The sequence below is a fragment of the Apteryx rowi genome, unplaced genomic scaffold (assembly GCF_003343035.1).
Source record: "Apteryx rowi isolate R43461 unplaced genomic scaffold, aptRow1 scaffold_458, whole genome shotgun sequence".
NCBI classification, from domain to species: Eukaryota; Metazoa; Chordata; class Aves; order Apterygiformes; family Apterygidae; genus Apteryx; species Apteryx rowi.
The window spans coordinates 148,366-175,187 of NW_020450714.1; the positions used below are offsets into that span (position 1 = coordinate 148,366).

Genomic DNA, 26,822 nt, shown 5'->3' on the forward strand with positions numbered 1-26,822 from the left:
CACAGATTCATCTCTTTTATACATGATAGAGATGGGATTTCCCTGCAAGGCTACAGAAAAGAAAGATTAACATTTAAGCATGTTAAGAATCATTTAAGAATTTACAAGGAAATCAACTGAGGAATTAACCTGCAAAGTAAATTTTTAAAAGTTAAGAGTCATTCTCTCCTCCCCTAGTTTCTCCTTAGCTGACTTTTTTTTTTCCTGTAGCTTTCCCTGAAAGATGGAAGAGCTTACTGAAGAATACCCATCTCTTGTTTCTTCTCATCTTCTCATCTTCCCTGTATGCTGGCCATTTCAGAAGGACCTCTTTACATTGTCCTTCATGGTCTGCCCAAATGTACAGCCAGATTGTCCTGCCAAGTAGTTGCTATCAGCTGTAGGCACCCTCATGGCGTGGCCTTAGCGTTAAAAAGCTCTGTAAAGCTGTGGGTTTGGAGGAGGAAAAGCAGCTCTCACTAGCAGATAGACTCAGAGCATCCTCTGCAGTTGGGATGACTGGTGGGGCAGAGCTGCAGGGCTGGCCTCCCAAGGACCCCACACCCTCTGCTGCAGCAACTGCATGCCTCCTCCGTGGTCTCAGTGCCTGAGGGCAGCTGCTGCCTTACAGAATTTGGCCATCCTCTACTTTCCTGGGAAATGAAGGTTCAGGCTTTCAGTGGAGAAATTCATTGATGGGTTAGTTGTGACAGAGAGGCATGAGGCCATCAGGCTTGCTTGTCTACACCTCCCCTGGATCACTAGCATCTGAGATATTCCTAGTCGCTAGCGGATTAGTGTCACCAAGCTTTCCCACCTATTATGGTCTATAGATAATACTGATTTCATTGAAAGGAACATCAGTCCCCAGTTCTGCAGGCATTTGCTGACTCTTGAGGGTAGTTCATGGATACACCACAAGTTCTGTATACAAGCCCACATATTACACAGTTATGGACAGTCTGAGTGGAACCAGTGCAGTGCCTTTTCCCCACTCATGACAGGAACACAGGGTGGGGTAGGAGGTCCTGACCTGCAGTACTCCATGTTCTCAAATAGCTTTGGTCACACATTCCCATCTGGATGATAGTAAACCACACAACTTCTCTAACCAATTGCTGAATTCTCATGAAGTGGCAGTGGAGTGGGCATTTGATACCTTTGCTGTAAGATAATCACTCAACATCAGCATCCTGAGTGCCATCCAGGTCATTATGGGCTCTGAACCTGAAGTAGGGAGCTGTTGGGTTCCCATGCCACAGAAATAATCAAGGTGACAATCCATGAGGGCACAGCATGAGGGCAAAGGATGTCTTATCTGTAATCCAGCCTGTACAACCACAGCAATGCTTCCTGCCTCAGTAGCACTGGGTATTGCCCTTTCCCTTCCCTCAGGGAATCAATGCACTGGCTCTTCCTCAACCATGGGACTTTTTCTCCTTTCCTCATTCCCCTTTACCCCCAATCCCCCCAACCTATCAGGTAAAACAAGCTGTTGGATGCATTCTTACAGGTTATTGGTTTGAGGTATCTAGCAAAGAACCTCTTTAGACTTCTTTCCAAAGTCTCTCTTTCAGGGTATCAGCCTCTATATGATAGTGGTTCCTCCTCCTCAGCTCTCCTGTTTGTTAGAACCTCTTTTCTCCCCTACCTCTTTCTGGGGTGCACATTATGTTGTGTATTTGATCTAGGGGACCTTTTATAAAGGACTATCAGAAGTGTTTGGTGGGAGGGAATGAAACATCAAGAGCTTCAGAAATGCATGGAAAAGCAAGAGATGGCATACAATATTAACAGTCTACAGGTATTATTATTATTATTATTATATATCTACAATCTCTCTAGAGATTGCAAAACACAGATCAACTTAGCCCCCAACAGGAACACAGGATTAAGGGAAAATGCAAGCCCAAAGATGCATTGCATACCAGCCTGGTAAGGGATGACAGCAAGAGGGCTTAGACAAGACAACTTCACCCCTGCCCCAGCAAGCCCAGAGACAAAGGCATCCATTTCAAAACTGTCAGAGCTCATAAAGGATACCTTAGTCTTTACAAGATCAGGACATTCACTTGCATTTTAGTAGGGCCTGGACAGGACAATAAATTCTTCCTCACAGCAGAGTAGACTTGACAAGTTGACACCACCAGTCTACGGTCACACACATCATATATGCAGGCTCTCAAATAAAGGCCTATTTTCTTTCATACAATGTCTTAATTAAGAAAGTACGTCTAGCCTGCACAACTAGAACAGGGCTTGGCCTGCTGGTCTCAGCCTGGTTGTCAGGCTTAGACATATGGGCTTATGTCTCCTGGGCTTATGATCATTATACAGTGAATTTAATGTAAGAAAGATTTATGTATATTCAATTTATGTATGACACAAAGCTTGGAGATATTACAGTAATGAGGGGGAATGGATCATCATAAAAGAAGAATGGGATGGTTTTGTAGACTGGCGCCAGAAGTCGTAATCAAAATCTGACTGCAATCAACCTGCAGTTAATGATTAGCTCATCTAAGGAAGCAGTTCCTGGGGATATCCTTGAAGAGTCAACTGAAGATATTTTTAGTGATGAACCTATGTTCTTATCAACAAACATGGAAATAGCAGAACTGATGCAAGACCCTGGTAAGTGTTATCTACTATGGATGTTGTTATCGCATTGAAGGTTATAATGTAAAAACAGAGAGATTTCTTTGTTATACTAACATACCCACTGTTACGGAGGATTTTGTCACTCCAAAGATTTCAAAAGGACAGTAAGAACAGAACTACTGTATTTCCTTTCTCTTTTCTTCCCCTTGCCCACAACAATTCTAGTACCAGTATTGCCTTTTTGTTAGCTTGTTTAATGAGGAACCATTCCCACCAGTGCCATCAGCAAATACCACTCTTTCTTGTTCTCTTTCTCTACAGGGGATGCCCCAAAGTGGTGGTGGGGTTTTTGTTTGTTTGCTTGTTTGTTTTTGTTTTTTGTTTTCTCCTTCAAAGATCTAGTCATTTCTTCCTGGCCTATCCTGGACCATATTAGCTCATAAAATCCTGTTGCATATTTCAAAGTATTTGCTGTTTTGTTTTTCTTTTCCTGTCCTTTTGCAGAAAGCTTGTGATGCTTTAGCAAAATAAAATATGAATTAGCTCATCTACTGCCTGTTTCAGCATTCTATCAATCTTCTTGACTTTCTCCACTCATTGGAGGTGATTTTTTACAACTTTGCAGTGCAGCAGAAATCGTAGTTTTTCTGTAATATTTTATTTTTTAATGGGCATTGCATGGTTCATTCCCTTTCCAAGTTTGTACTTTTTATTCTGATTAGCAAATCTCACAAATAAGAAGTGTATACTGTATACAAATAATAAATATGGCAGCTAGAGGTTTTACTTTCGTGAAAAAATATGTAGTAGGCTTTTTGCCATCTAATACACTTTCACTCTTCAAGTTCTAGAAGAAATAATGAATTTTTTTTTCATTGACTTTCAGGCACAGAGAATTCTGAAGATTTACTCACCTTCTCCCAATCCTTGGCTACATGGAAAGTGAAGATGACAGGAAAACAAGAGTTGTTGATCTCATGTTCACAGTCATTCAAAGGAAAAGCAGAAGTTGTACAAGGATGAAACAAACACTGGAGTTGGAACAGAGACTTTGGGAAAGGTTCTTGGAAAACAGAAAAATCAGAGGCAGCAGAAAAGGGACACCTTCAAGCATTAACAACAGTCTGAACAGGGTTCAGCTTCTACAGATATCTGTTTCGGCTCAGGAGCATAAGCAAAAACAAGTGCCTACTTCTCCAGCCTCTTTTGCATCTAAAAGAGCTTCAGGGACTGTAAATATTTGGGGGTTCTTTGGAATGAACAATTCCAGGAACATGGATGGGCAACTGATACCTGAGCCCGTGTAGCTATTTAATGAGCAGTGAGAGTAGCCAAGAGAAGGAGAGGCGCAACACAGGCACCGGATACTATATCATGGAGGCTATTTGTAATTTTTTTCTGTATTTTGCACTTTAGTTTTACACCTGACATTATTTTGAATTTTTTTTTTTACAGGGACACTTAAAACTCCTAAAAGGTACTAGGTCTGTCCACATTGTTCCTTGTATCCGGGGGAACCAAATTATTAGCTTAATGAACTGCTGTCTTTATGTGCAGCATTACCTGTTAGCCACTGGCTGTCAAGAAAAGTAATTACACCAAAAAGTCCCTAATCAGAAAGCCAGATTTGTAACAATTACATAGTCACCGACAATTGACTTGGCAGCACTTAATCAAACTGTCAAGGCCATGTAGAAATGTGGTAGTTTCTGTACTGCAGTAACAATCTACTTCTGCACCTGCATGAGGTCCTACCAGTGAGCACTGTGGCATTGGAGGGTTTGGTTAAGATCTTCCAAAAGAAACCTTCAGCAGGGTCTGTTTGCCATGCTGAAGCATTTCAGCCAGTAGGAGTCACACATACCTGCATGTTACACTGTGTTAACTAACACTATACTGTGTTAGTTCTCCTGTGGTTTAAGCGCTGGCATGCTTGTGGAGAATGTGTCTGCAGTTATGGCATTCACTGAATCTATCCAAACTGAGGTGATGGCATTATTCTCGCCCTTCAAGTTCAGGCCAGCTTTAGAGAAACCCAAAATACTATTAAGCATCTTTTGGATTATTTACCTCTCATCCCTGCAAATGCTAATGGTCATATACCAGGATCAATAGTACAGACATGTAGACTGGACACACAAAACATTCAACAACTCAGCCTGAATGACTAGGATGTAGATTTGAGTGATTTACACTCAGATTAACGTAAAACGATGAAAACCTATTCTGTAGGCCAGATAGTCTTTACAGGCCAGCTGAATTTTAAAATATTTGTGCTTAGCCAATGCTATTTTCTATCCCCCCTACTTGCTAATGGATTGGAAAGTGATTCAGCTTGTAGGATATGAATATAACATGCTACTGCTTAGCCAGCTGCAGGAAAGAAGTATTTATTGAGCACATCTATATTTTGTGCAGTACTAATAATTTTGTCTTCTTCATTTAGACTGATTCTAATAGTAAGATTTCTTTTCAGTCCAGGCACTTACTTAAAATTGTATATTACTTTCGGTAACCCAGCAGCCATAGAATTTTTCAGTTAGTTTCCTCTTTCATGTCTCCCTTTCTTAAGTTAAAATCTAAATTTCATTCTATCAACTTCTCTTTTTTTTTTTCCTTATTTTTCTACATCGACCTTTTGCTTTTTATTGCCCTAAGGTGCTCTTTTTAATGGAAGTTCCCTTCCTCTCTGCTTGGGCCTCTAGCTTTTCTAAATATGTGAATTCTACAAATTTGAAAAGCTATAAAAGCACTTGACATCTTAAAGCTAGGAATGTTAAGTATTTGTCTGCACAGTTTTAGGAAGACAATATTCTTAAACTCCAAGTTAGCCAGTATGTGAGCTAATGAAAAGAAGTAAACTGAGGGAAAATGCAAGGTACTGTTCCTATTGTGTGCCTATGGCCTATCATTTATAAACATATTTTTATCAAACAAAAGACATGTGCAATTGTTTTAGTGAGGGTTTTAAAAATGGAACAGATTCTAAAATTACTACATACATTTAAATAGACAAAATTTTGTCTTCAGAAACATATGCTTTACTCATATTTTGTATAATTTCCATTTTCAGTGTATTTAAATGGAAACACAATTCACAATTTTACATTTGACGTAGAAGATAAGCTATGAGAACAATGAGAGAGGAAGAATTTGAAGTATAATTTAACATATTAATTTATTCCAATTATTTCAGCTGAACATTTTGAAAAATCCCCATGTATGGCTTGATGCAGCTACCCAGATTTTCTTCTCTCTCTCTTTGGCTTTTGGAGGGCTTATTGCCTTCTCAAGCTACAATCCACCAAAGTAAGTAGAAATACAACCTTTACGAGTCAGTTAAATTCCTATTGCTTTTTATGTAATTTTCTAAAATTCTCAAAACTCTTCTTCCTTGGAATATTTCTAAAGAATCTTAAGAGCTGCTATCTTTCTGAAGGACAAATAGATATGCTGAGAGGAAAAAAAAAATCTAAAGGGGTCAATTTTTAAAAAGAAAATGTTTTTTCAGAAATGCAATTAAGACTATTTCTTACAGAAAACAACTAACATTTCAGTTTTATTTTAGTCTTTGCAAAATTGTTGCAATTAACCTGCACCACACCATAGTACGATATTAAATCACACCAGGGAATACACTAGCTATATATATGTCCCATGTGAAGAGCTACATCAATACAAACGAAGAACTCCAGAGACTTCACCATACCCTAATGACCATGACCAAATGAAAGGCATTTTTTTTCCTCTTAATATTTTTAGGTGTTTACTGGCATGGTGGAACTATCTTGCAGATATAATTATTGTACTGGCCACATACTTGTATATCATGCATCAGTCAACTTCCTATCACTGCTTAAATATGCCTCCTCACTAAGAGAGCAGAAATTTCAGGCAAAAGGTCAGTCTAAAGTCAGAGGGGAAAATCTGCACAAATTCATTCCCACATTTCCAAAACCAGGGACTTCCCCAATACAAGAACAAAGGAGGATTATATCAGAATCTTAATACCACTAGAACATACTTGTTCCATCAACCAGCAGAGAATGACAGTTATATAAAGTTTAAAGATCTTTTATTTTACCAATTATAAGATTATGAAATTTGCTTTTCATTCTCAGCAGGTATGTTCAGCATAGACTAACAACTGGTGTTGTATGCTAATGACAAAAGGGAAACTATTTTCTATGTTAAAGGATGAGTAAATACTGGGGGTTTTTTTTGTTTTTTTTTTAGTCACTTTGCTTGTTTACATTCTATTTGTAGAAATGACTGTGAAAAGGATGCTGTGACGGTAGCAATTGTGAACTGCATGACATCGCTCTATGCTTCCATCCCAGTCTTTTCTGTTTTGGGATTTAAAGCAACCACTGGCTATTGGGACTGCTTGGACAGGTGAGACACTTGTCTTTCAAATGCTATACTGTGGTTTTAATGCCTAGAYAGATAATGTGTTACTTGAAAAGCAGTTATTTAGAGCATTTGTTTTCACTGAAGAGGATAGCATCTATATAGGGAGGAAGTCTAATATAAAAATATCAAATATGGCAGTAAGGCAACAATGATCGGGAGTAGTGTTAGTAAGAATTAAAACAAATTATATAACAATCCATCACAATTAGTGTATACAATAACACACAAATCAAGGATCAGGTCTCAATCAGACTAGCATAAGAAGCAGTCAAAAAACTTTTCCTATCCCACAGGATTCACTAAGTTTCTTACTAAATACAAATGGAGGAAATGGCCTGGACAGAGGACACAATAAGAATAGGAGCATATTTTATTAACTGTATCTGCATAGAGTAATCAGCATCTRTATTTGAAAAAGATGACATATTAAGTAGTCTCTGGATATTTTCTCCTAGATTTTATATCCTCATTTAACATTATATTTGGTAATATAAATAACAGCATAGAAAGTAAACATAACAGTCTATTAACATTTGAATACATGGCATAGCATCTCCAGCTATACAAACTGCAAACAGTTAAACAAATGATATATTGGCTTCTCTGGCAGGAACATTATCAGTATCATCAATAAATTTGATCTTCCGGAACAAAGCATCATGCGACAGAACTACACAACCTGGATTAGGCTCCTGAATTCATCATATCCAGAAAAAATTGCTGGACTCAAACTGAAGAGCTGTGACCTTCAAGAATTTCTTGATCAGGTACCATAATTGTTTCCTACAAAATAACCCTTAAACAGAAAATTAAGGACCAATATCTTCCTTTTTCATACAAGTTTTACTGTACTTGTAATGAATATATACTACCTAACCATGAAATAAAACAATTCTTTCTAAATTTCAAGAATCAATACTGCTATAAAGCAGTCTGAACTCAAAGTTATCTGGTTCAGCATGCAAATTATAAATTTTAAATCATAAAACTAGTTTTCAAAGCTACTCCTACTTGGAGCCTACCATGGACACTGGATTCAGTCCTACTTTGGTTTAGAGGAATAAGCAAAACAGGGAAAAGATTTAGCTGAAAGATTATAGAAAAATGATGCTTAATAGGAATTTTCTAAATCCATACTTGGCAGTTAAGTTATCAAAGAGCTGTTACAATGCATGTGCACTAGTTGCCTTTGATAACATACACGACCTCCAGGGAAGTGTCTTATCACTGTCTTTTTTCTGCCTGCCTTTCCCCATCTTCATATTTCCTCCTGCCTTCTTCCCTTTATTTCTCTTCCTCTCTGCACAGGGTCTCACCATATTTTTTTCCCCCAAAATATAAAAATATATCATGATCCTCTCCCTTTCCTTCTCCTCAATCTTCAGGAACCTTTTTCCTTATCACCAACACAAATGTTTCTTCTCTGTTTTATCCTTTAACCTCATTCCACTTGCTCCAGTGATCCTGTCTAGTCCTGTAACACTCACTTGTTTTTCATCTAGTCGCATTCCCTTGTTAAAAGTTGTCACCACCTAAGGAGAAAAGACTATGGTTAGAGCTGGGGGAAGAGGAAAACTGAAGGGACCTTGAGAGAAACAAGTTCTTAGGACAACAGGGTGGGCACATTCGCTAGAGATATACAGTGTGGTAGTATGCAATAGCCTATAGTGAAAAGTGAAACAGACTATTTTACTTATTGGACTGGGAAGTCTGATGAAGACATTCCAGCCTTGACCCGACTCAGGTCCTATTTCACCCTGCCCCCTCTAGTTACACCCTTTTTGATTTACACTTTAATTGATATATTTCACTTCTAAATTATTGTAACATTAGCATTCTTTAATTGCTTAGATTTAAATATCTGTGTTGTCCCTGGGAGGCTGAATTCAAAGAAATTCAGCTGAAATAGAGCTTTTCCCTATCAGCTTTTTTTTTTTTTTTTTTTGGTGATCAACAGTTCAGCAGCTTTTGCTGCTACGGTGGCAATCATACCCTTATTCACATCTTCCTCTTTCCAACAGCTATTACATCATAAATATTATAAAACATGTTTGAGATGGCATTAGCAAGACACTTGCCATTTCAATAACAGTTCACCGATCTGCTTCTCTACTCTAGACCCAGCTCCTTCTGTGCAAGCTAAAATTCTGGCCTATGACCCTATAGACATCTTTGACAGAACAATTAAAGTTAAAATGGAGATCTTCATTTCCACCTCAACAAACACTCCCCCTTCTACCCATCTGCCCAACTGTTGGCTTCCATGTGGCCCAACAGACTGACCAGCATATTTGGCTCCAGGGAAAGGTGCAATCAGCACCAGCAATCGGCTTGAACTGGTCTGTCAACCAAAATTTTGGACTTGAGGTTGAGAATAGGAACATAAAAGAAGTGTGTTACAATTTTACATGCCTGAAAAACTATCACTTAAGCCATTATAATGTGACTTTTTAATCTGTGAATTTTGCAGAGTGTATCAGGAACTGGCTTGGCTTTCATTATTTTCACTCAAGCAGTTATTCTAATGCCAGGCTCACAGGCCTGGGCCATCCTGTTCTTTATAATGTTATTCAGTTTGGGCCTTTCCTCTATGTTTGGAAATATCGAGGGAGTCTTCACTCCTCTTTTGGAGCTTCAAATTATATCTAAATCAACACCCAAAGAGCTTATATCTGGTAAGATATTTTCTTTGCTTTGTTCAAAGATGGTGGCTTATGCATAAATGCACAAACTTAATAACTGCTTAATAAATATCAGAAAGGAATTAGGAATCTGTAATATTATATTAGCTATCTCAGAGTATCAGTAAGGGCAGTGAATTGTATTGGCAGAAGATAAACATACAGATGAGGTAGCAGAGTTACAGCAGAAGTTGCCAGATGACAGTTTTATATTGTCCTTGCAATTATTTTTCTTAGCTTGCGGGAGCTGTGTCAGTCTGGGAGAGCTTGTTAGATTTTAGTTTTGGAGTGAAGATCACTCTGAACTGTCGCAAACATCACAAAGAGCCTTGTCTTGGACTCGGAGTCTTTTGTACCTAAACAAATCACTTTAAGGCAACAAGTTACCTCAGCTGGTCTACCATAACTATCCAGGTGTGAGCTTACCATATACCACATTGTCATAATTGTGACACAGGCCATTCACCCCTATTTCATTCAGAGTTATGCACCTACAGATTACTTCACGTTTATTGGGAACATATATGGGTAGAAAATTATCATGTAAAAACTGAGAAATGTGTATTTGCTACCCTGTTCATGCATCAAAGCTAGAATCTTTTCAACCAGAAACAATTATTGAATCCAGCCTGCTTCTCAGGAACCAGACTCGGTGCTGAACATGCTCGTTTTGGCTTTCTTTGTTCGAATGTAAAAGCATATGTTAGCAACTGGATATAGAAGAGAAGAACAGAAGAAATCCTACTGTGCAATCCATCTAGAAAAATTTTTGGCAGTTTGAACCAATGGATTAACACTTCTGCAACATTCCCTTTTAAATAATTATGGGATATATTGCTGTCACGCCTCTTTTGCATTTCTCCTATGGCATCGAAATTATGTCCTTTTCATTCTGCAACTTTTTACACAGCAACTAATATATTTACAACTTGATGAGGTAAGCATGCCATTCTGAAATTAATCTTTGACAGAATATGAGCTTTTTCAAAAACAAGTATTGAAACTTAGGCCAACAATTAGTGCATTTCCACTCACAAACCTCCCCCCCACCCCCCACTGAAGTAGTACAGAACCAGACAATTATTTAAATATATCTCACAAACACAGGGAGTTCCATACAAAAAGAATCAGGTATGAATTTTGAACACAAATGAGATAACACCTTTGTGTCAAACGCATCTGTAGTCAATACTTGAAAATGGCTTTCATGTTCCTAGGCAGAGGACCTATATTGCCATGGCTTCTGGCTGGCTTGACCTAGTTAGCTCAAGGTGTGACATGACTTTAGCTCAGCACTAAACTTTCTGAGCTGGTTTTCTGTAGGGGCAAACCAAGGGCTCTGCACCAAATTCCCCAGTATTTCCAGCTCCAAAGGGCTTATTAGCAAAATGCAAACATGTCTGGAGTCAGTTTTATGCAGCATTGAACCAAAGCTGTTTCAGAGTCAAAAGCTCTTGCTAACGCAGCACAAGAACATACAAATTGGATTTGCAGCCCATGTCTGAATTCAGTGATACTTTCCCTCCTTTGCACTCTTCATCTGAATTACTCTAGACTCATATCTTGGCTAAGACAGAACTGATCGTACGGAAGCACAGTGAAACCTAAACCATACAATTACACATAGGGACACAATGGGGTTCACATTCTTAGCTCTGGGCCATTTGAGGAAACAGGGAGCAGAAATCCAGACATCCCTTGCACTTCTCTGGTTCTGGCTGTCTATGCTTAGGGCCAGGGACTAAGTGGAAATCAGAGCACTTGAGGTTTGCTACATGGTCAATGTGCAACAGACAAAAAAAATTAGCCTATGGCAGGACAGCACCATTCAAACTATTTGCTGAAACTGTTAAGTATGAAGGAAGCTTTGAGTCACACAAGTGCATGCCTCTTAAAACAAATGGTGTCGCTTGGCTAACATGCGGGGGAGAACTGCGTTTGGGAAGTGATATTAGCTCCCCAAAGAAACATAGCTTGTTRTAGCTCCATATATGGAGAGAGAGAATAAAAATCACTGGAACAAGAGCAAAAATAGTTTAGAACAAAAATATTCTTAGCAAGTTCAGTTTGGTACTCTAGTAATGAAGATATCTTTTTTCTTCAGGTATAATATGCCTAATTTCCTTCCTTATTGCTCTCTGTTTTACACTGGGTTCAGGGAGTTACTGGATTGACATTTTTGACAGCTATGCAGGCTCCTTGCCTCTGCTAGTCATTGCTTTCTTTGAAGTGATTGGGGTTGCGTATGTCTATAAAATTAAAAGGTAAGTTGGAAACAGATGGGTTTTTTTTCCTCATAAGAGGTAAATACCTTTTCCTCTCAACCCATGCATGTTACATACAGATATATAATATTAACTTATTTCTGCAGCACTTACCGGTTCTGTGAATGTGGGTACCATTCTTTGTTTCAAGTCTCTCATATTTGTAAGACAGGAAGGACACTTTCTGCTTAGCGCTTATGGAAGTGGAGCCTAAGTTTAAAGCAAAAACCCAACAGCCATTGTAGTTCCCTGTCCAAGAGAAGTTAGTCTTTCAAACATCCTCCTGTTACTGCCCTTTTGTGTGGTATGTTCTTGTATTTTTTTTTTTGTTTAGCATTATTTGTTTCCCTTCAAACTTTAAAGCAAGCAACATGGAGTAGCTTCACCATAACATTAAAATGCTCAAGCTGCATGCTGAAAATTGCCTCAGGCACAGAGACTAATTTGATTCAGTCTTTAGTTTAAAAGCTTTCCTACATCCTTTTCAATTGTAAATTCCAGAAACCTTATCTCATTTTGATTTAGATTAAACCTGTCCCCTCTACTCAGGATTCTTCCAGTCCTGAAGTTCCCCCAGTTCTCAGTAAATATGAATCTTTTTTCCTCCATAATTTTCTCAGTAACATATTGAGACTTTACCTTTACCTTTCCAATTCTTACTTTGGCACCAGGATCTTGGAGGTCCTGATGTTTTGCAGATCAGTTTGTATACTGTATAGAGAATGAACACAAGTTTGGTCAGTGCTGTTGCATATTAAGGTGTTTCAGGATCCCTCCAACTTAAGTGATTTTAAGAATAATAAACCAAAAAAACAAACAAGCAAAAACAAACAAACAAACAAAATTCCTCAATTACAGCTGAAGTTCCTGCATTATCCTCCAGATAACATACTGTTAGAATCTTTGGAACATTTCAGATGGTAATAACTCCCAGGCTAAATCATCATTTATGATTTCACACATCTCTCTTGCTGCACATACAGCCATCCTCAATCTTACATGATGCAGAAGTAGGAATAAAGTCTGGCTTCGCGTGCTACAACACACTCCGGATTCCACAGTACCTCTATTTTCTTTGTTGTGCTAGTATAACTATCATCTATTTTTCCTCTTGACTACTAGGGAATATAAGCATAGTCAAATCACTTTTTTCCCTAGTTCTCAAGAGAATTTCTAATATCTCCAGTTAGATTAATAGAATTAAAGACAAATCTGACATTTGAACACAGAAAAATCATAATTCCTATTCCAGACGACAAAACTCTTTCCAACTTGAAAGATACACACATGTTGTAACAAACTACCAAGTCTAGAATGATATATTTACTGTATATTCATATATGCAAAACTGTAAGAGGTATAAATAAAAGATCATGTCAAATTCCAAATAATTGTCACTGACTGCAGAGGAAGCTGGCTAAGGTTGCAGAACCTGAGCTGATTTGTTTTCATTTGGTGCTAGTTAATTCAGACTTCTTCCTAATAAGCTATGTTTGCCCCCTTGGCAATTTCATGGATTTTAAATGTTTGAATTGTTTTACAGAGCTGCTAAGCTATTTTGTTCACTTATTTGTGCTTAGAAACCTCAAACCAGGTACTCAGGTGATAAAACCAGACAGTTATATTCATCAATGGTAAGGATTTGGTCTCTTAGTCCCACTTTATTGATGTTATTATTTAATTAAGTCTGAGGTAAGTTATTAAAGAAGGGAATGGAATAGAAAAGATTTAGGGAACTGTACCACGTGTTTAACAAAATATCAGAAAAGTGAAATTGTTACCACTTAGATCTGACATCATCATAAACTTGCCTCCTCTTAAAAGGTTCAGTAAAGATGTGAAATGGATGACTGGACGAAACCCAAATCTCTACTGGCAGATCACATGGAGGTATATTAGCCCTCTGCTCTTGCTAATTGTCTTTGTGGCCTTTGTAACACTTCAGATACAGAAGTCGCCAAGCTATGGAGCCTGGAACCCTAAATACGTATGTTCCCTAATATTTTCAACTTGTATAGTAAAAGCCAGAGTTATATATTTTTCTCTCCTACCTGATCCTTTAAGATCATTGCTATCTACTGCTTAGCTACATAATGCACCCTGAAGTGATGAAATGCTTAGGATGAGGAGGTTCCAACATGCATAGAGGTCACTGGATTTCAAATGCTAAAATGGCTTTCCTGTTAACAGGGCCTCTTCTTGAAAAATCTTATATATACCACACTCAGCTTTTCTTACAAATTAAGATGATGTGTAATGCAGAGAACTGTTAAAGTGAAATGTCTCATGGGGACACCACACTTGCATAAGGTTCAGGGGCAGCACAAATGTACGGGTGCAGCTTTAGAGCTGCACAACAAATGCTGGGGATGAAGACGTTTCTCAGTGAAAACTATCAATATCACTGGAGCCCAGATGAATGTATGAACTTGTGACTTTGACAGGCAGACAGCGGGAGGGGGAGCAGTCCTCACAGAGTGTTGGTTAATTCAGTGGTGAAAACATGTTAAAGCTGAAAACATTTGATCTGGATAGTATTGATTCATGTCGGTAGCAGTTTCTTGGATCCCTCTCAAGACAGTTAAAATACATCCTGGATATGGGTATGAAGACTGATTCTGGTGTTAGACTGCACATGGGCAAAAAGTAACCTTCAGAGGGGTCACCCTCAAAGAAGAGGGTGAACCTTCACAGTACAAATACATGCAAGGACTAGTACTTCAAGAGAAAACTCTCTGCTCCCAACAAATTACAGTAGCAGTTTATGCCCTGAATTTCATTATGTATCTATCTGTCATCCCCCCAAAAAACTCATAGCCATGGACTTGCAGAAACTGAAATTTCTGGTATTACTATTGTTTCCTTGAAATCACCCATATAGATCTTTCCTTACTTGGCAAAGAGCATGCTTACTAATGGCTGAAACCAGGTAAGCTTTGAGTACTTACAAAAACAATCAGTTTAACCAGGGGAGGGTGAAAGTTTGGTAACTCTTTGCACAGTCCCAACGTCCCTAGGAGTATCTCACACTTTGAACTATAAATCTTTGAGACTATAAAACATTTACAGCCACGTTTAGACTCATGACAAGGTTATCCAGAGGACACCGACACTCAACGCTATCATGCAGCGAGATTAAAACTTCTGTTATCTTTAATACAGCAACATAAGAAAATGGAAAATTGTAGCAAAAAAAAGTAAGTTCATCTCAAGTATTTCTTTTACTTATTTTTTATCTCCATAGGAAGATTTCCCTATGAAAGAAGAGAAAGTCTATCCACCTTGGGTACTGGCCATCTGTGTGCTGTTAGCTGTCTTCCCTTGTATATTTGTACCTCTGGTAGCACTCTTTCATCTGATCAAACGAATGCTTGGAAGCAAGGACCCAAGTTCTGTGCCACCAGAAGTGTTTTCATGTCAGGGGGCTAATAGCAACTTTCCTCATCCAAAAATATAAATTCATGTTATATCTATCTGTAAGTAAAAATAAGACAGTCTTTATGTTAGACATGATTAGCTGTAGTATGGTATCATCCAGCTAACATGGTTTATGCAGTTCCTATGCTTAGATTCAGTCACCAGCACTCTATACACAGCACTGCTTTGTTTCCTTTCTTCATTTTCAACCAATTTCACACAGCTGAGTTAATCTTGTCCCTCCTACAACCTGTACAGAATCTTACACACCAACCAAGTATCAGCCCTGTTTCCATAACCCTTTTCACACATTACCAAATTTGCATCTCTCTCCAGCCACACTTTAAAACTGGAATGCCTACTAGTGCCCTCTCTCTCCCTTCACCTCTCTTCTAAATAAAAAACTTGTTCCTAAGGATCATCAACTAAAGATTAAAGCACAAGCATCCCATTTCATTCAATGACCATCTCACAGATTTAGAATGGAAGCTCTCAAAGAGTAAGGACTCCTCTTGTTTACTATACTCTGCTTCTTGTAAATCACTTTATGCAGTTAAACAGTAGTTATTTTATGATTATTCTATATTCTTGCATATTGCAAAGAGCAAAATAAAGCATTAGCAATTAAAATAATGTACATTAAAACCTGAATAATCAGATTTGCAAAAATATATTATCTTAGCACAAACAACCCATCCACAAGCTATTACAGATTTTAAAGCATGGCATTCAGTCATCATTACAGAACCACATGTAGTGAAATTAGAGGTCAGCTACTTCATTTTTGCCTTACCAAAATTTATTGTTGTGGAAAAAACTGCAGGAATCAATGTCCTGGGACCTCACAAGTTAGGATGTTACAAAAGTTCAAGAAAACTCACTGACATTCTACAGATTTACACTGTAAAAGCTGTTGATGATGGCACTGAAGACTTCCCCTGTCACTTTGCTCAGGATGCATCCTCAAATGGCTGGCCATTAATTGATAGGAATTGGGGTGGTGACAGCCACCCTCTTCATCTGGAGGAGTGGTCTCCAGATGTGGTATGATTATCCTGCAGGGATGGTACAAGCTACTGTCACAGACCTTCAAACACAGCCTCTACATCTGAAAGTTTGATGTATGTTGCTAATTATCCTGGTATGTCAGATATTGCAGTGCTAATGCTCTGCTCTCATCTCTCTGAAAGTTTCATCAGCTGTGAGGAGCCTGCTCTTCACCACAGCCCACAGCAGGGGCCTGTTCTGTAAAGAATTCCTCTTGCTCTCTGCTGTGTTTCTTCTCTCCACAAGAAACAGCAACTCATTACTGATCCTCAAGTAGCGTGGAAATAGGCTTAGCTCTACCTCCTTTGCCACAGCCTGAGGGGTTACACCAATGGAGGATACAAGGTAGAGGGCCATGTGGGGGACCTAGACAAATAGAAGAACAGGAGGAAGTAAGACAGGAGACAAGGCCATTTCTGAAATGAAAACAACAATGAAGGAGAGCTTTTGCAAATACTCTTCACCAGTGTTTGCTGGCAGGGGTATTGACTACTTGTATCATTGGTGAGGGGAGACAACAGCAAACTGCAGAGCCTAATAGAGAAGGCCATGCTGAGAACCGAAGGCTTGTGAGACAGCCTTTTCTCTGACATCATAATACTAAACCACTGTGAGCGGAGGCAGAGCCTCTGGGCAAGACAACATTTTAAATCAAAACACCTTCACTTGACCACACCAACGTTCACTGAACATGCCAGGAGCTTGATGACAACTGCTTCAGCCCACTCACTCATATCAGTTACTGCTAAAAGAACAAAGTGCTGCACAGCCTCTCTTTAGTGAGAAAGGTGTGCAGAAACAGGAAATAATGACTTGCTCTAATAAAATAGTAGAAAAGAACAGACAATCTTTGTATGCATGGCATTGACTCTTTCCTGCCCGCTGAACTGTGCTGGCCACTCTAATAAGAGAAATTAATCTCCCTATTATTCTTTCTCCTGGTTGCATCAACAACAGTTTTACTGCCTTTGGCTGTTGAAGTCCTAGCTCTTGTTATAATATTAAAATACAAGCATAAATGCAAGAGGACCTATTTTTAAAATACTTCTGAAAACTGCTGATTGTTTTAGAAGGGTTAATTCCTACAAGTGAGCTTAGGAGCATAAGCAAGTAACAAATGGGAAAATTAGGCATACAGTGGACAACTACCTGTCATAAATTAAATCTGAAAGGTGATGGTGATGAGTTAAAAAGGCTTCCATAAAGAATAAATAATTACAACTGAATCAATACAATTGCAATTTTGAGCATATATTCATATATAGCTATAACTACAAAAATAAGAGTTTTTAATCAACTTAAAGTACAGAGGTATGTAGAGACATACTATATACTTGTCTCTATGAACATAGATGTCCATTAAAGTCATATGTGCACGTAGCAGGTTTAAATATTTCGTTAGAGATCTGTCTCTAAAGAAAAACATACCCAACTAACATAGGTATGTTGAGAAAGAAACCACACTACATGTACAAGACTTTCAGAGTCCATAAATCTATCTTGAGTCACTGTCGTAACACTCACAGGCGCTGGGAATTTTGAACTTCTCGACTTTTGAGCTGCTCCTTTCCATTCACCAGATGGAAGACTTTGTGGATCACTGGACACAGTTCAGTCTGGGACGGAGTCAGAGGGAGGAAGACATTCTTCAGCTTCACTAACTTCAACTGACAGTAGGGAAATGCAGTAAGTAAAGTTATTGTTTAGCGAAAGTAGGCATGCAGAAAATGTGGCAACTCACTCTTCCAGGAACATTGCTTTCCTGTTCTCAGTGCACTTCTGATGTGACCTCCACTAAAATTCCTGTGCCAAACTGTAGCCTTATTTCAGTAAAATTAAGGCTACAAAAACTTCCTATTTACTTCCTATTTATATGAAGCACAGCATCTTACAGGTGTTTCTCTCTTGAACAGCAGGACAGACTTTGCTACTTCAGTAAGTGTGTGCCTACAAGCATGAATCTGAATCTGTGTCTCAGTCTTACATTTTAAGCACTATTTCTGCTCACTATCCTCCCAGTCTTACATCTGCAGATCACATGAGATCTTCTTTGCCATAATACTCTACCACGAACTCATACAGTCCTGGCCAGTTTTTCAAAATTGTTTTTTTCCCCATGGTGTTAGAATTCTCCAGGCTGTAAGTACACAGTGGATTCTTTGGGTGTAAATCTATAAGGGACACATATAGACATTATGTTCAGCCTCAAAGAGAATCCATAGCCCTCAGATAAAAGGAAAAAGCCTCAGAAAGTGCATTGCAACAACCCTCTAAATAAGGAAGCATCCAAATTATCCAAAACCAAAAAACATAGAAAAGCTACTGAGAGAAGAGCATATGCTTTGTGGAATATATGTAGTTCCCTACATGGCAGAATTTGACACCTTCCTCAAATTGAGATTCACAGTCCATAATCCTCTCCCAAAAGGGAGCAAAGGGGAAGAGGCTGGACTTGTTGGAAGCTTGTGGATGCTACGATTTCCTCTAGAGGGCCTAGTGCCAAATTTCTCCCTTCCTGCCCTGCAAAGAGATTCAAATAAATAAATAAATAAAAATGAAAAATCAGCCCTATAACTTTTCCTCCCCAAAGTGGCCCAAATGAAGTCTACAGCAGGCTGACCCAGAACACAGGTTAAACAGTACAGTTACACTGAGTGGCTTAGCTCTGATCAATCTCTCTACTTACCTTTTCCCAAATATTGAGGCAATCTTAGCACCCCAAGACTTTTGCAACTTTCCTAGCTTTCCAATGATTGTTGAAAACCCCTAGAAAAGGTTCAGAGTGCTCCTCAGCAAATTCTTTTAGTATTTCCAGATTCAAGTTATAGAATCCAGCCAAGTGCTTCATGTCAGCAGTTGCTGTTTAACATACCACATTGTTACAGTGCACTAGAAAATATTTTACTACCATGATGTATTGCTATTTAAGAACAGCTTTCTCCAGAAGTAGCAATTATTGAGTATTTCTACCTTCCTTACAATATAGACTATTCATTTTTGAGCATTACATCTTTGTTATTGCTGTGTTGTAATCTATTCCTTACACATATGGTTACAACATATTTTTCCAACTGTCCTGAGCTATACCAGCAAGAAAGATTATACATTTGCCTGTAGAGACTGTCAGCTTTTCTTAAAATTTCAAAATTTTCCAGTTGCTAAACACATAGCAGTTTTGGTGTTATTTTCACTTGCCTTCTTAAATGGAAGATATTTTAAACTGAAATAGTCATCTTTTGATTTCAGAATTGTATTTAGACTTGTTTACCTCCTGAAGTTGTTGCCTTCAAAAACACCAGTTATTATTTAAAACTGACGCATTTGCAAGTAGTTGTGGGGAAAAAGGCAAAAAGATGTGCTCAGACAATTGCAAGGGTTACACTTAATGCATTTTTACAAAATTACACCTACAACTGAGACACAACGTTTATAGTCTATACCACTAGACCATTGTAGTACAAAGTAAAAATGGGCTTTATCCTACTCACCAAACAAATTTACATTCCCTGCATTCCTTAATGCAATAATAATCTACATGCAGTATCTGGAAAGACAGATGAGTCCAATGTTAGTTGGAATAGGATGGAATATTAGGGAGAAAAAGTAAACATTGAAAAAATGGGAAAATCTCCAACATTAAAGCCTAGAAAAATGGAAGGAGAAAGTTAAAGGACACAGAGCTGAAGTTCTACATTAAAGCTTCTCAGTAATGACATTTCCGTGTTTCTAAGTGTTGTCAGTCAGGAAGGTGCTGACAGAGAAGCAGAATCTGCCAAGAACGAGGAGGAACTGAAGAGGAAACTGGTAGACCATCGGGAACATACTTACCAATTGGAGCTGCAATGAAGAGTCCCTGAATGCCATATAAGGAAGAATCAGTGGGTCTAATTTAAGCAGAAGATGCCCTAAGACTACTCTCTGCAATTTTACAGAGGAATAGAGAAACTAGACCAGGACACGGTGGAGGCAATAGCTGTAAGAAGTGTGAAAGTGCCCACTGACCTCAGAGTTCAACTCCAAAACTACTAGCAACTCCTTGCTTCTAGCAGCATAATTGCTTCAACATCATCTCACAGGGCATGCAAATATTTAAGTATTTTGAAAATTAGAAGGAAACAGTTGATCAAATAACTCCAAATTTGCACCACCAGTTCTATTCCAAACTTGTGTTCCAGCACACTACTCCTTTAAAGGGAATTCCCTTCCACACACAAAATTCAGAACACTGATTATTTAAATCATCAGCTATTTTGCTTGGGGAAAAGACTGCAACTGAAACTCCCTGCAAGATACTTATCTCTCTCCTCCAAGAAATCCCCAAAACAATAAAAACTAAATCATCTGTAGCAAGGACAGCATTCTGACACCTCATTAGATACACCGCTGCCTAGAACACGACTCTTTATTACAGAGATAGGCAATAAGAACACAAGAGCAGCAGTGTACTACAACTATGTACCATACTAGTTTCAAAGCTGTGGAGGAAAGCACTAGTTTCATTTAGAAAGTGATTTGCAAGCTATATAGGAAAGTGGAAGCAGGATGAAGGAGAAGTGCTAGAAATGGGACCTTGTTCTTCCTTAAGGTAGAAACAGCTCCACCCTTTTCTAGAAAGGAGCATGCTGAAACACATTAAAAACTTCCAGTCTGTAACACTAATGTTTTATTAAAACATGTTAAATAGAACAAGGTATGTCTCAGCATACACACAGAGAAGTCTGAACTTGCATCAAACTTAATTAAAGGCTTAGAAATAAATTATCCATAACTATCATGTTCTTGGATGAGGGTAGAGGTTTTCTTCTAACTCTCCCAAGTCCAGCTACTTGCAATGGCTTCTGAAACAGCGACAAGTTCAGCACGGTTCTTGCTCCAGTTTTCCAGTCCAGATATTCAGGACACTTTTGATTATACTGGAAGCTTGCCTCAAGACTGCTCTTCACTGCAGACAAGCTCTCTACCCTTTCCACATGCCCATGGGCTTGTGAGGTATCTCTCAGGCTGCCCCAGCCTCTATTCCAGACAGTTCTTCAAAACTGGCATGCTTGTTTGCTCTCAGGAAAGTGTTAGTCTCCTCAGCCTTCCCCTTTTCAGAAGGCTTATCCAGTGACCACAACAAAATAAACATGCACTCCTCCTTACTGCTGCCCACCAACACAGCCACCTTTAACATGACCTACAATATGCACAGGGCCTGTGCTGTAAGTGGCAGTCAAAATTTTTACCTGTGTCTACATAAAGTCTTATGCAGTACAGCAGGAGAGGGAAAAAGCAGGTTGGAAGGAATGAACAGCTGAAGAAAGCCTGAGGAAGGAATGAAAAGCCAGAGGCAGGAATGGTTCCCTTGGAAATGTAACAAGTTTTCCAGATGCTCAAAACTCATCCCTGCTATGGCCTTGTTGGAACATCTGGCTGCCTTTTCCTGCCACAACATGCTCCAGTAAACTAAGCCTGAATCCTTCCTCTCCTGCGAGGCCTCTCTCATGCCCCATTGTCCGTTATGGTGCTTTCTCACACCAGTGTCACTGCAAAATATTCTGGAGGGGAGTTGCCAAATGTCTGAGCCGCTGGCTGGGGTGTAATTGGACTGTTTTTCATTTGCTTTCTACTTTAGTAGGGGTGATGATAGTTCTGTGGCTATTCTTTTTTAATTTTTTTTTTAAATTTATTTTTACAGAGTCACTATACAGCAAAGAAAGCTGTATGAATGACTCAGTATGTATTTGACAATTTAAATTGAGCTATGATGTTAATGTACAGACTACAATACTGCAGATTGCCTTCTAAGAGCTGTATTACTGATCCCAGGTATCCAGGACAACTGCCTGTGTGGTGGTGTTCTGTCACTCTTCGAAAAAATCTGCTGGGTAATGCTGCCTATGTTGTGTTTCACTCTAGTAAGGTGTCTTCCATCTGCTTTGAGAAAACCTCCCAGCAGCTGCTATTTAGCCTCTAACAGAGACAGAAAATTCATAATTAGAACTATGCAAATTCAGCATGCAAGTCTGGAGAAGGAGAACATATGGGCAGGCTGATCAGAGCAGTCATATGACAAAAACTCAGCCCTCTACATCAGTGCCAACCAGGGCTAAGACAGCACTTCAGTAACATTACGAGGCCAAAGATAAGCCTAAATAAAGAACAGGAAATGCAAATAGAAGAGTAATCTACTCAGGATCTTATCTAATGAAGGACTCTGATTCCTCTTGGTTTTGTAGGTATAAATGGAGCACCATCATTCTGTATATCACTTTTTATTAAGAATATCAGCAAGTGCTCAAAATATGTTAAACATGCTTTAAACATACCCGGATTTTGTGCTGAAAATTTGACTTATATTTGTTGTGTTATCCAAGGTATATAATCTTTAACCTGAACATCTTGCTAGGTAGAGCCATGAAGTGCATTTGCTCTGTGCAGGTAAGTGTCTTTCAGGACAAAGTCCAGCTGGAAGGGATGTTGAAGATTATTATAAAATAAAGGTATTGAGTCAAGCATGCATTACTGCAAATATCCAGACAATTTATTATAAAGTAGCATGCAATGCAGAGCAGCAGAGAACAGTTCTGCAGAAACAATACACTGAAACGTGAAAGTTGATCTGGTTGCACAGGATATAGTTTAAAGATGTCTTCATCAAGAATATAGGAATTGCTGAAGGCAACAGAGGCAATTACTTCAAACAAACAGGCAATGACATTGCAGGAAAACACAGACAAGATATTAACAAAAACATCTACTGTCCTTAATTACTTGTGTGATATCTGAGAAACAAATCTGGGAAATTTCTGAATAAAGTTGCTTTAAGCCCATCCTACCAAAATAAACTACAGAGAATAGTCATCTAAATACCTAGCATTTGTTTTTAAATCTGGAAAGATTACAAAATAAACCTTAATCAGTTAGTCCAAGATAGCTTTGAAATCTTGACAAAGAGATGGTTCTATCACTGTCTTCAGTAGTGCCATAGTATCCTTTGGGATCTTCCTGAATAGCTGCATTTTACCTACAAAAATATCACAAACAATAAATTGTGAGTAAGTAACAACTCCATATTAGGGAAAATGCTAACAAAGTTTAACACATTTTCACGAAATGCATACTAGTTCAATGCAATAAAAGTGTTATTAACAACACCTGGAATATGAGGATTAAAAACAAAACAAACAAAACAAAAAACTATAGCAAAATTTGTTGTTCTCATTCTGCCCTTAAATAAAGCAGACAACTGCTAGTAAATAAAAGACTTAAAAGCATATTCTAAAACATTAACAAACTAAGTAAATTCCTCCTACTATATTCTTATAACACTTCTCTGTTTGTATATAAGAATTTTAAAGATTTTTGGAAAAGCTAAAATACTTTTCTCAATAACTATATGCACCCCCAAAAGGCCATCTGTCAAGGGATAGCTATTTTAAAAGACCCTATTTTAAACAAGGCTTAGGAAAAGGGACAGGTCCTTATTTGCTAATGCTTATTTACAGCAGGAAATTATTCCCAAATTGTTTTTTTGCCCTTCTCCCCCCCCCCCACACTTTCAGTATGGCATCAAAGTAGGTTATTTTTGGAACTGGCATATAAAAAAAAAAAAGCCCACATGAAGAATGCATGTTTTGCTGAAATATGGGCAACAGCAATTCTCCTCACTGTAAGTTAATTGGAAAGCCACCCTTAAGGTAGAAAATGCTGAAGACTAAATGAGGCTCTTAAATCAGGCGTGAAAATTTTATAACACGATGTAACAGTTTTGAAATATAGGAGGTCAGAGAAGTCTACGGTCAACAGAATTAAAGACAATAAAAAAGACTTTTTAAAGATTAGGAAGAACATTTTAAATCCTAGCAACAGTTTAAGTCGGTTACCTAAACAGAGTTGGTGAAATTGTCAATGATGCAGAAAGACAGAAGTGCTCAATAAACATTTGTTCTGTATTTGAGAAGGAGATAGATGATGTATTTATATCTTATCATGATAAGAAAAGACTCTTGATCCCTTCCCCACTGGTCACAATAGGAAGGATGTTAAACAGTAACTATGTTGAAAATACTCCACTCTGAAGAATGACGACAACTTGTACTGAAGAGCCACTGATGTTGATATTAAACAAGTTTTGGAATATTGGAAAGAACCTCCTCCCCCAAACCTGTGAGCTTGATATTGATTCCAAGGGAGAGTAATGGAAAAGGCATGTACAGAGACACAAATAAAGAATTAAGTTTATATCAATTGCTGTCAGACGTCATGATCATATGGGAAGAATAGGTTTTATGATAGCTGATACAATCTCCAAAACAACAACAAAAAGTGTAGTTCTTAATAGCACCTGTGTTGACTTACCGGACTTGGTTATCTCTGTGCTGCAGATTGCTATGCAATAGAGATACTGAACTAGCTTTACTTTACAGGAACACACATGAGAACCAATGACGCTGCTGTCACGGCCACTCTGACATCCATATACACTAACCTGAGTTCCAGAAGTAAAATAGTGCCTAAAATAGTGTTTAAAATTAGGTCTGGTAGCTCTACATTATGCTTAGCTCTGTGGTTATCTTCTCTACAGCATGATGTTCTGATTACAACATTAACATTACACAGAAATGAAGGTGATGCAGGCCAAAAAACTAACCAGACTGAATAGAAAAATATCTATAATTACATTTTTAAATGGATTTTTGGTGGGTTCCTGCAGGATTCCACCCTATGTTATTCAGTATCTTAGTAAGTTCATTTGGAAGAGAACACAAATATAAACAATATGTACAGTCAGGGGCCTGAAAAATAGTCTTTAACAAGATAAAGGCTTGATTTTTCCCTCCCTCTTAACAGAGAAAACATCAACTAAGAGAAACAGCATCTTTCACAGAAAGATGAAAAAAATTAAGAGGCACCTATTATTTCAAAGGGGAGGCTCACAAGAACACAGCGCTGGACTGAAATCCCACTAGGACTGAGAACTGCTCGAAAGAACTCTGTGGCCTGGGATGATGTTAGGGTTCCCAAAGTGCCCTTCCTTTACATCTATACTGCTCCTTAGAACAGTAAGGGAGCAAGTGCAAGCACTTTCCATCCATACTGCTTAACAGTGGGCACACAATGAGAAGAGCTCTGAATCATGCTAGCCAGTACTCTCCGAAACCATCCGCAGGTATGGTTAAGGAGCTAAAATGTGCCAGAGGCCACTCTTAACAGGAAGCATAAAGAAAAACCTGCATAAGATTTGGCTTCCTCTATATTATAGTCCTTCAGCATTACTCCTGAAGGCTTCGTAGCAATCAAACATCCCCACAGGCCTTCCATGCTGCACCCTTGGCATACAACCCATACACTTAACTTCATACTATGAAAAGACCACTCGGATGGGCTGCAACTCAGCATAGCATGTGTGAAATGCGAGGGCTGTGAAAAGGCTCACATCTAAAATGTTGTTAAGTCTCAGGGCCACTGGGTATCACAAGTACTCCAAGGGAAAACCCAGACCAAGCACTACACAGTTGATGCACATAATGTGCCACTTGGCCGTAGTGCCAGAGAACAGTGTCCAGCTCTTCTTAGCTGCATAGACATCTCTTTTGAAATCCAGAAGATCAAAGAGAAATTCTTTCAATAAAAAGAGGTCATCATTTTTGATTTGTCTTTGGACCTTTCCTAATCCACCTCCATGACACACAAGTAGGATGCTAACAGTTCTCCCCCAAAATTTCGTAAATCAGGTTATTCAATTTCTGCAAGGGGCATTCTTGCTAGAGGATCCAGCTGACAGAGGGCCAACTTTCCCTCCTGGGTAGGGAACTGCACATACAGAGTCAGGCCTGGACCATGCAAGTTTTGTGGTCAGTATTGCAGTTAGGCAAATGGCTGGGCTGGTACAATAGAATGAATCTAGTGGAACCTCAAACATAGGGAAAACATTTCATTACTTAAAATAGGAAAGATTTCAACCTCCCTTCCCAGTCCATTCCCCCTAGTAGCCATGGTGGTGTGGACAGCACAGATTCTGCTTTTAAGGTATATACGCATACACATGAAAGAAATTCTCCTGAACAACAGAGCTTTCTGGGGCTACACTTGTGCCCTGAATATACTGTCAGTCACAACAGCAAAGGACATACACAGAGAATGGGGGAGCTTCAATTTGGATCATGCTCCCTCAAAGTTCCTCAGAGCAAGACCCTCAGCACTAAAGATGGAAACTCAGATGCAGATTCCATACGGATCTTGGAGAATCGACACAGCTCTCCGAAGCAGTTATCCTACAGAGTTTAACTAGCGCAGTCTCTTCTCAGTTCTCTGGTTTCAACTCTCTGCATTTAGCAAGTAGCCATTTCCTTCCCACCAGGAGGCTGACCTGCTTCTCTCCCTGTGCTTCTAGAAAGGCTGAACAGAACTGGCTTCTCAGCAGCAGTAAGCAGAAAAT

General features: G+C 38.7%; 2 protein-coding genes across 3 annotated transcripts in view; one reads left to right on the plus strand and one right to left on the minus strand.

The window, feature by feature from the left end:
* The window catches only part of LOC112971807 (sodium-dependent neutral amino acid transporter B(0)AT3-like), a 31,981-nt gene extending 16,586 nt beyond the window's left edge, over nucleotides 1–15,395 (plus strand). The window contains exons 6-12 of the mRNA XM_026077566.1: nucleotides 5,777–5,889; nucleotides 6,847–6,975; nucleotides 7,604–7,760; nucleotides 9,464–9,668; nucleotides 11,779–11,938; nucleotides 13,763–13,925; nucleotides 15,183–15,395. Coding sequence (XP_025933351.1) covers nucleotides 5,777–5,889; nucleotides 6,847–6,975; nucleotides 7,604–7,760; nucleotides 9,464–9,668; nucleotides 11,779–11,938; nucleotides 13,763–13,925; nucleotides 15,183–15,395 — 1,140 coding nt within the window. The remainder of the gene's footprint in view (nucleotides 1–5,776; nucleotides 5,890–6,846; nucleotides 6,976–7,603; nucleotides 7,761–9,463; nucleotides 9,669–11,778; nucleotides 11,939–13,762; nucleotides 13,926–15,182) is intronic.
* A 4,514-nt stretch (nucleotides 15,396–19,909) lies between these two features.
* TERT (telomerase reverse transcriptase) overlaps nucleotides 19,910–26,822 on the minus strand; it is a 38,592-nt gene continuing 31,679 nt past the window's right edge. Inside the window, exons 16-17 of one of the 2 annotated variants that reach the window (XM_026077570.1) lie at nucleotides 23,296–23,408; nucleotides 19,910–19,946 (exon numbers count right to left, since the gene is read on the minus strand). In XM_026077570.1, the coding sequence (XP_025933355.1) occupies nucleotides 23,305–23,408 (104 nt within the window). In that variant the 3' untranslated portion in view covers nucleotides 19,910–19,946; nucleotides 23,296–23,304. Of the gene's footprint in view, nucleotides 19,947–22,907; nucleotides 23,409–26,822 lie in introns of those variants that run through there. The other variant, XM_026077571.1, reaches the window with a different exon arrangement.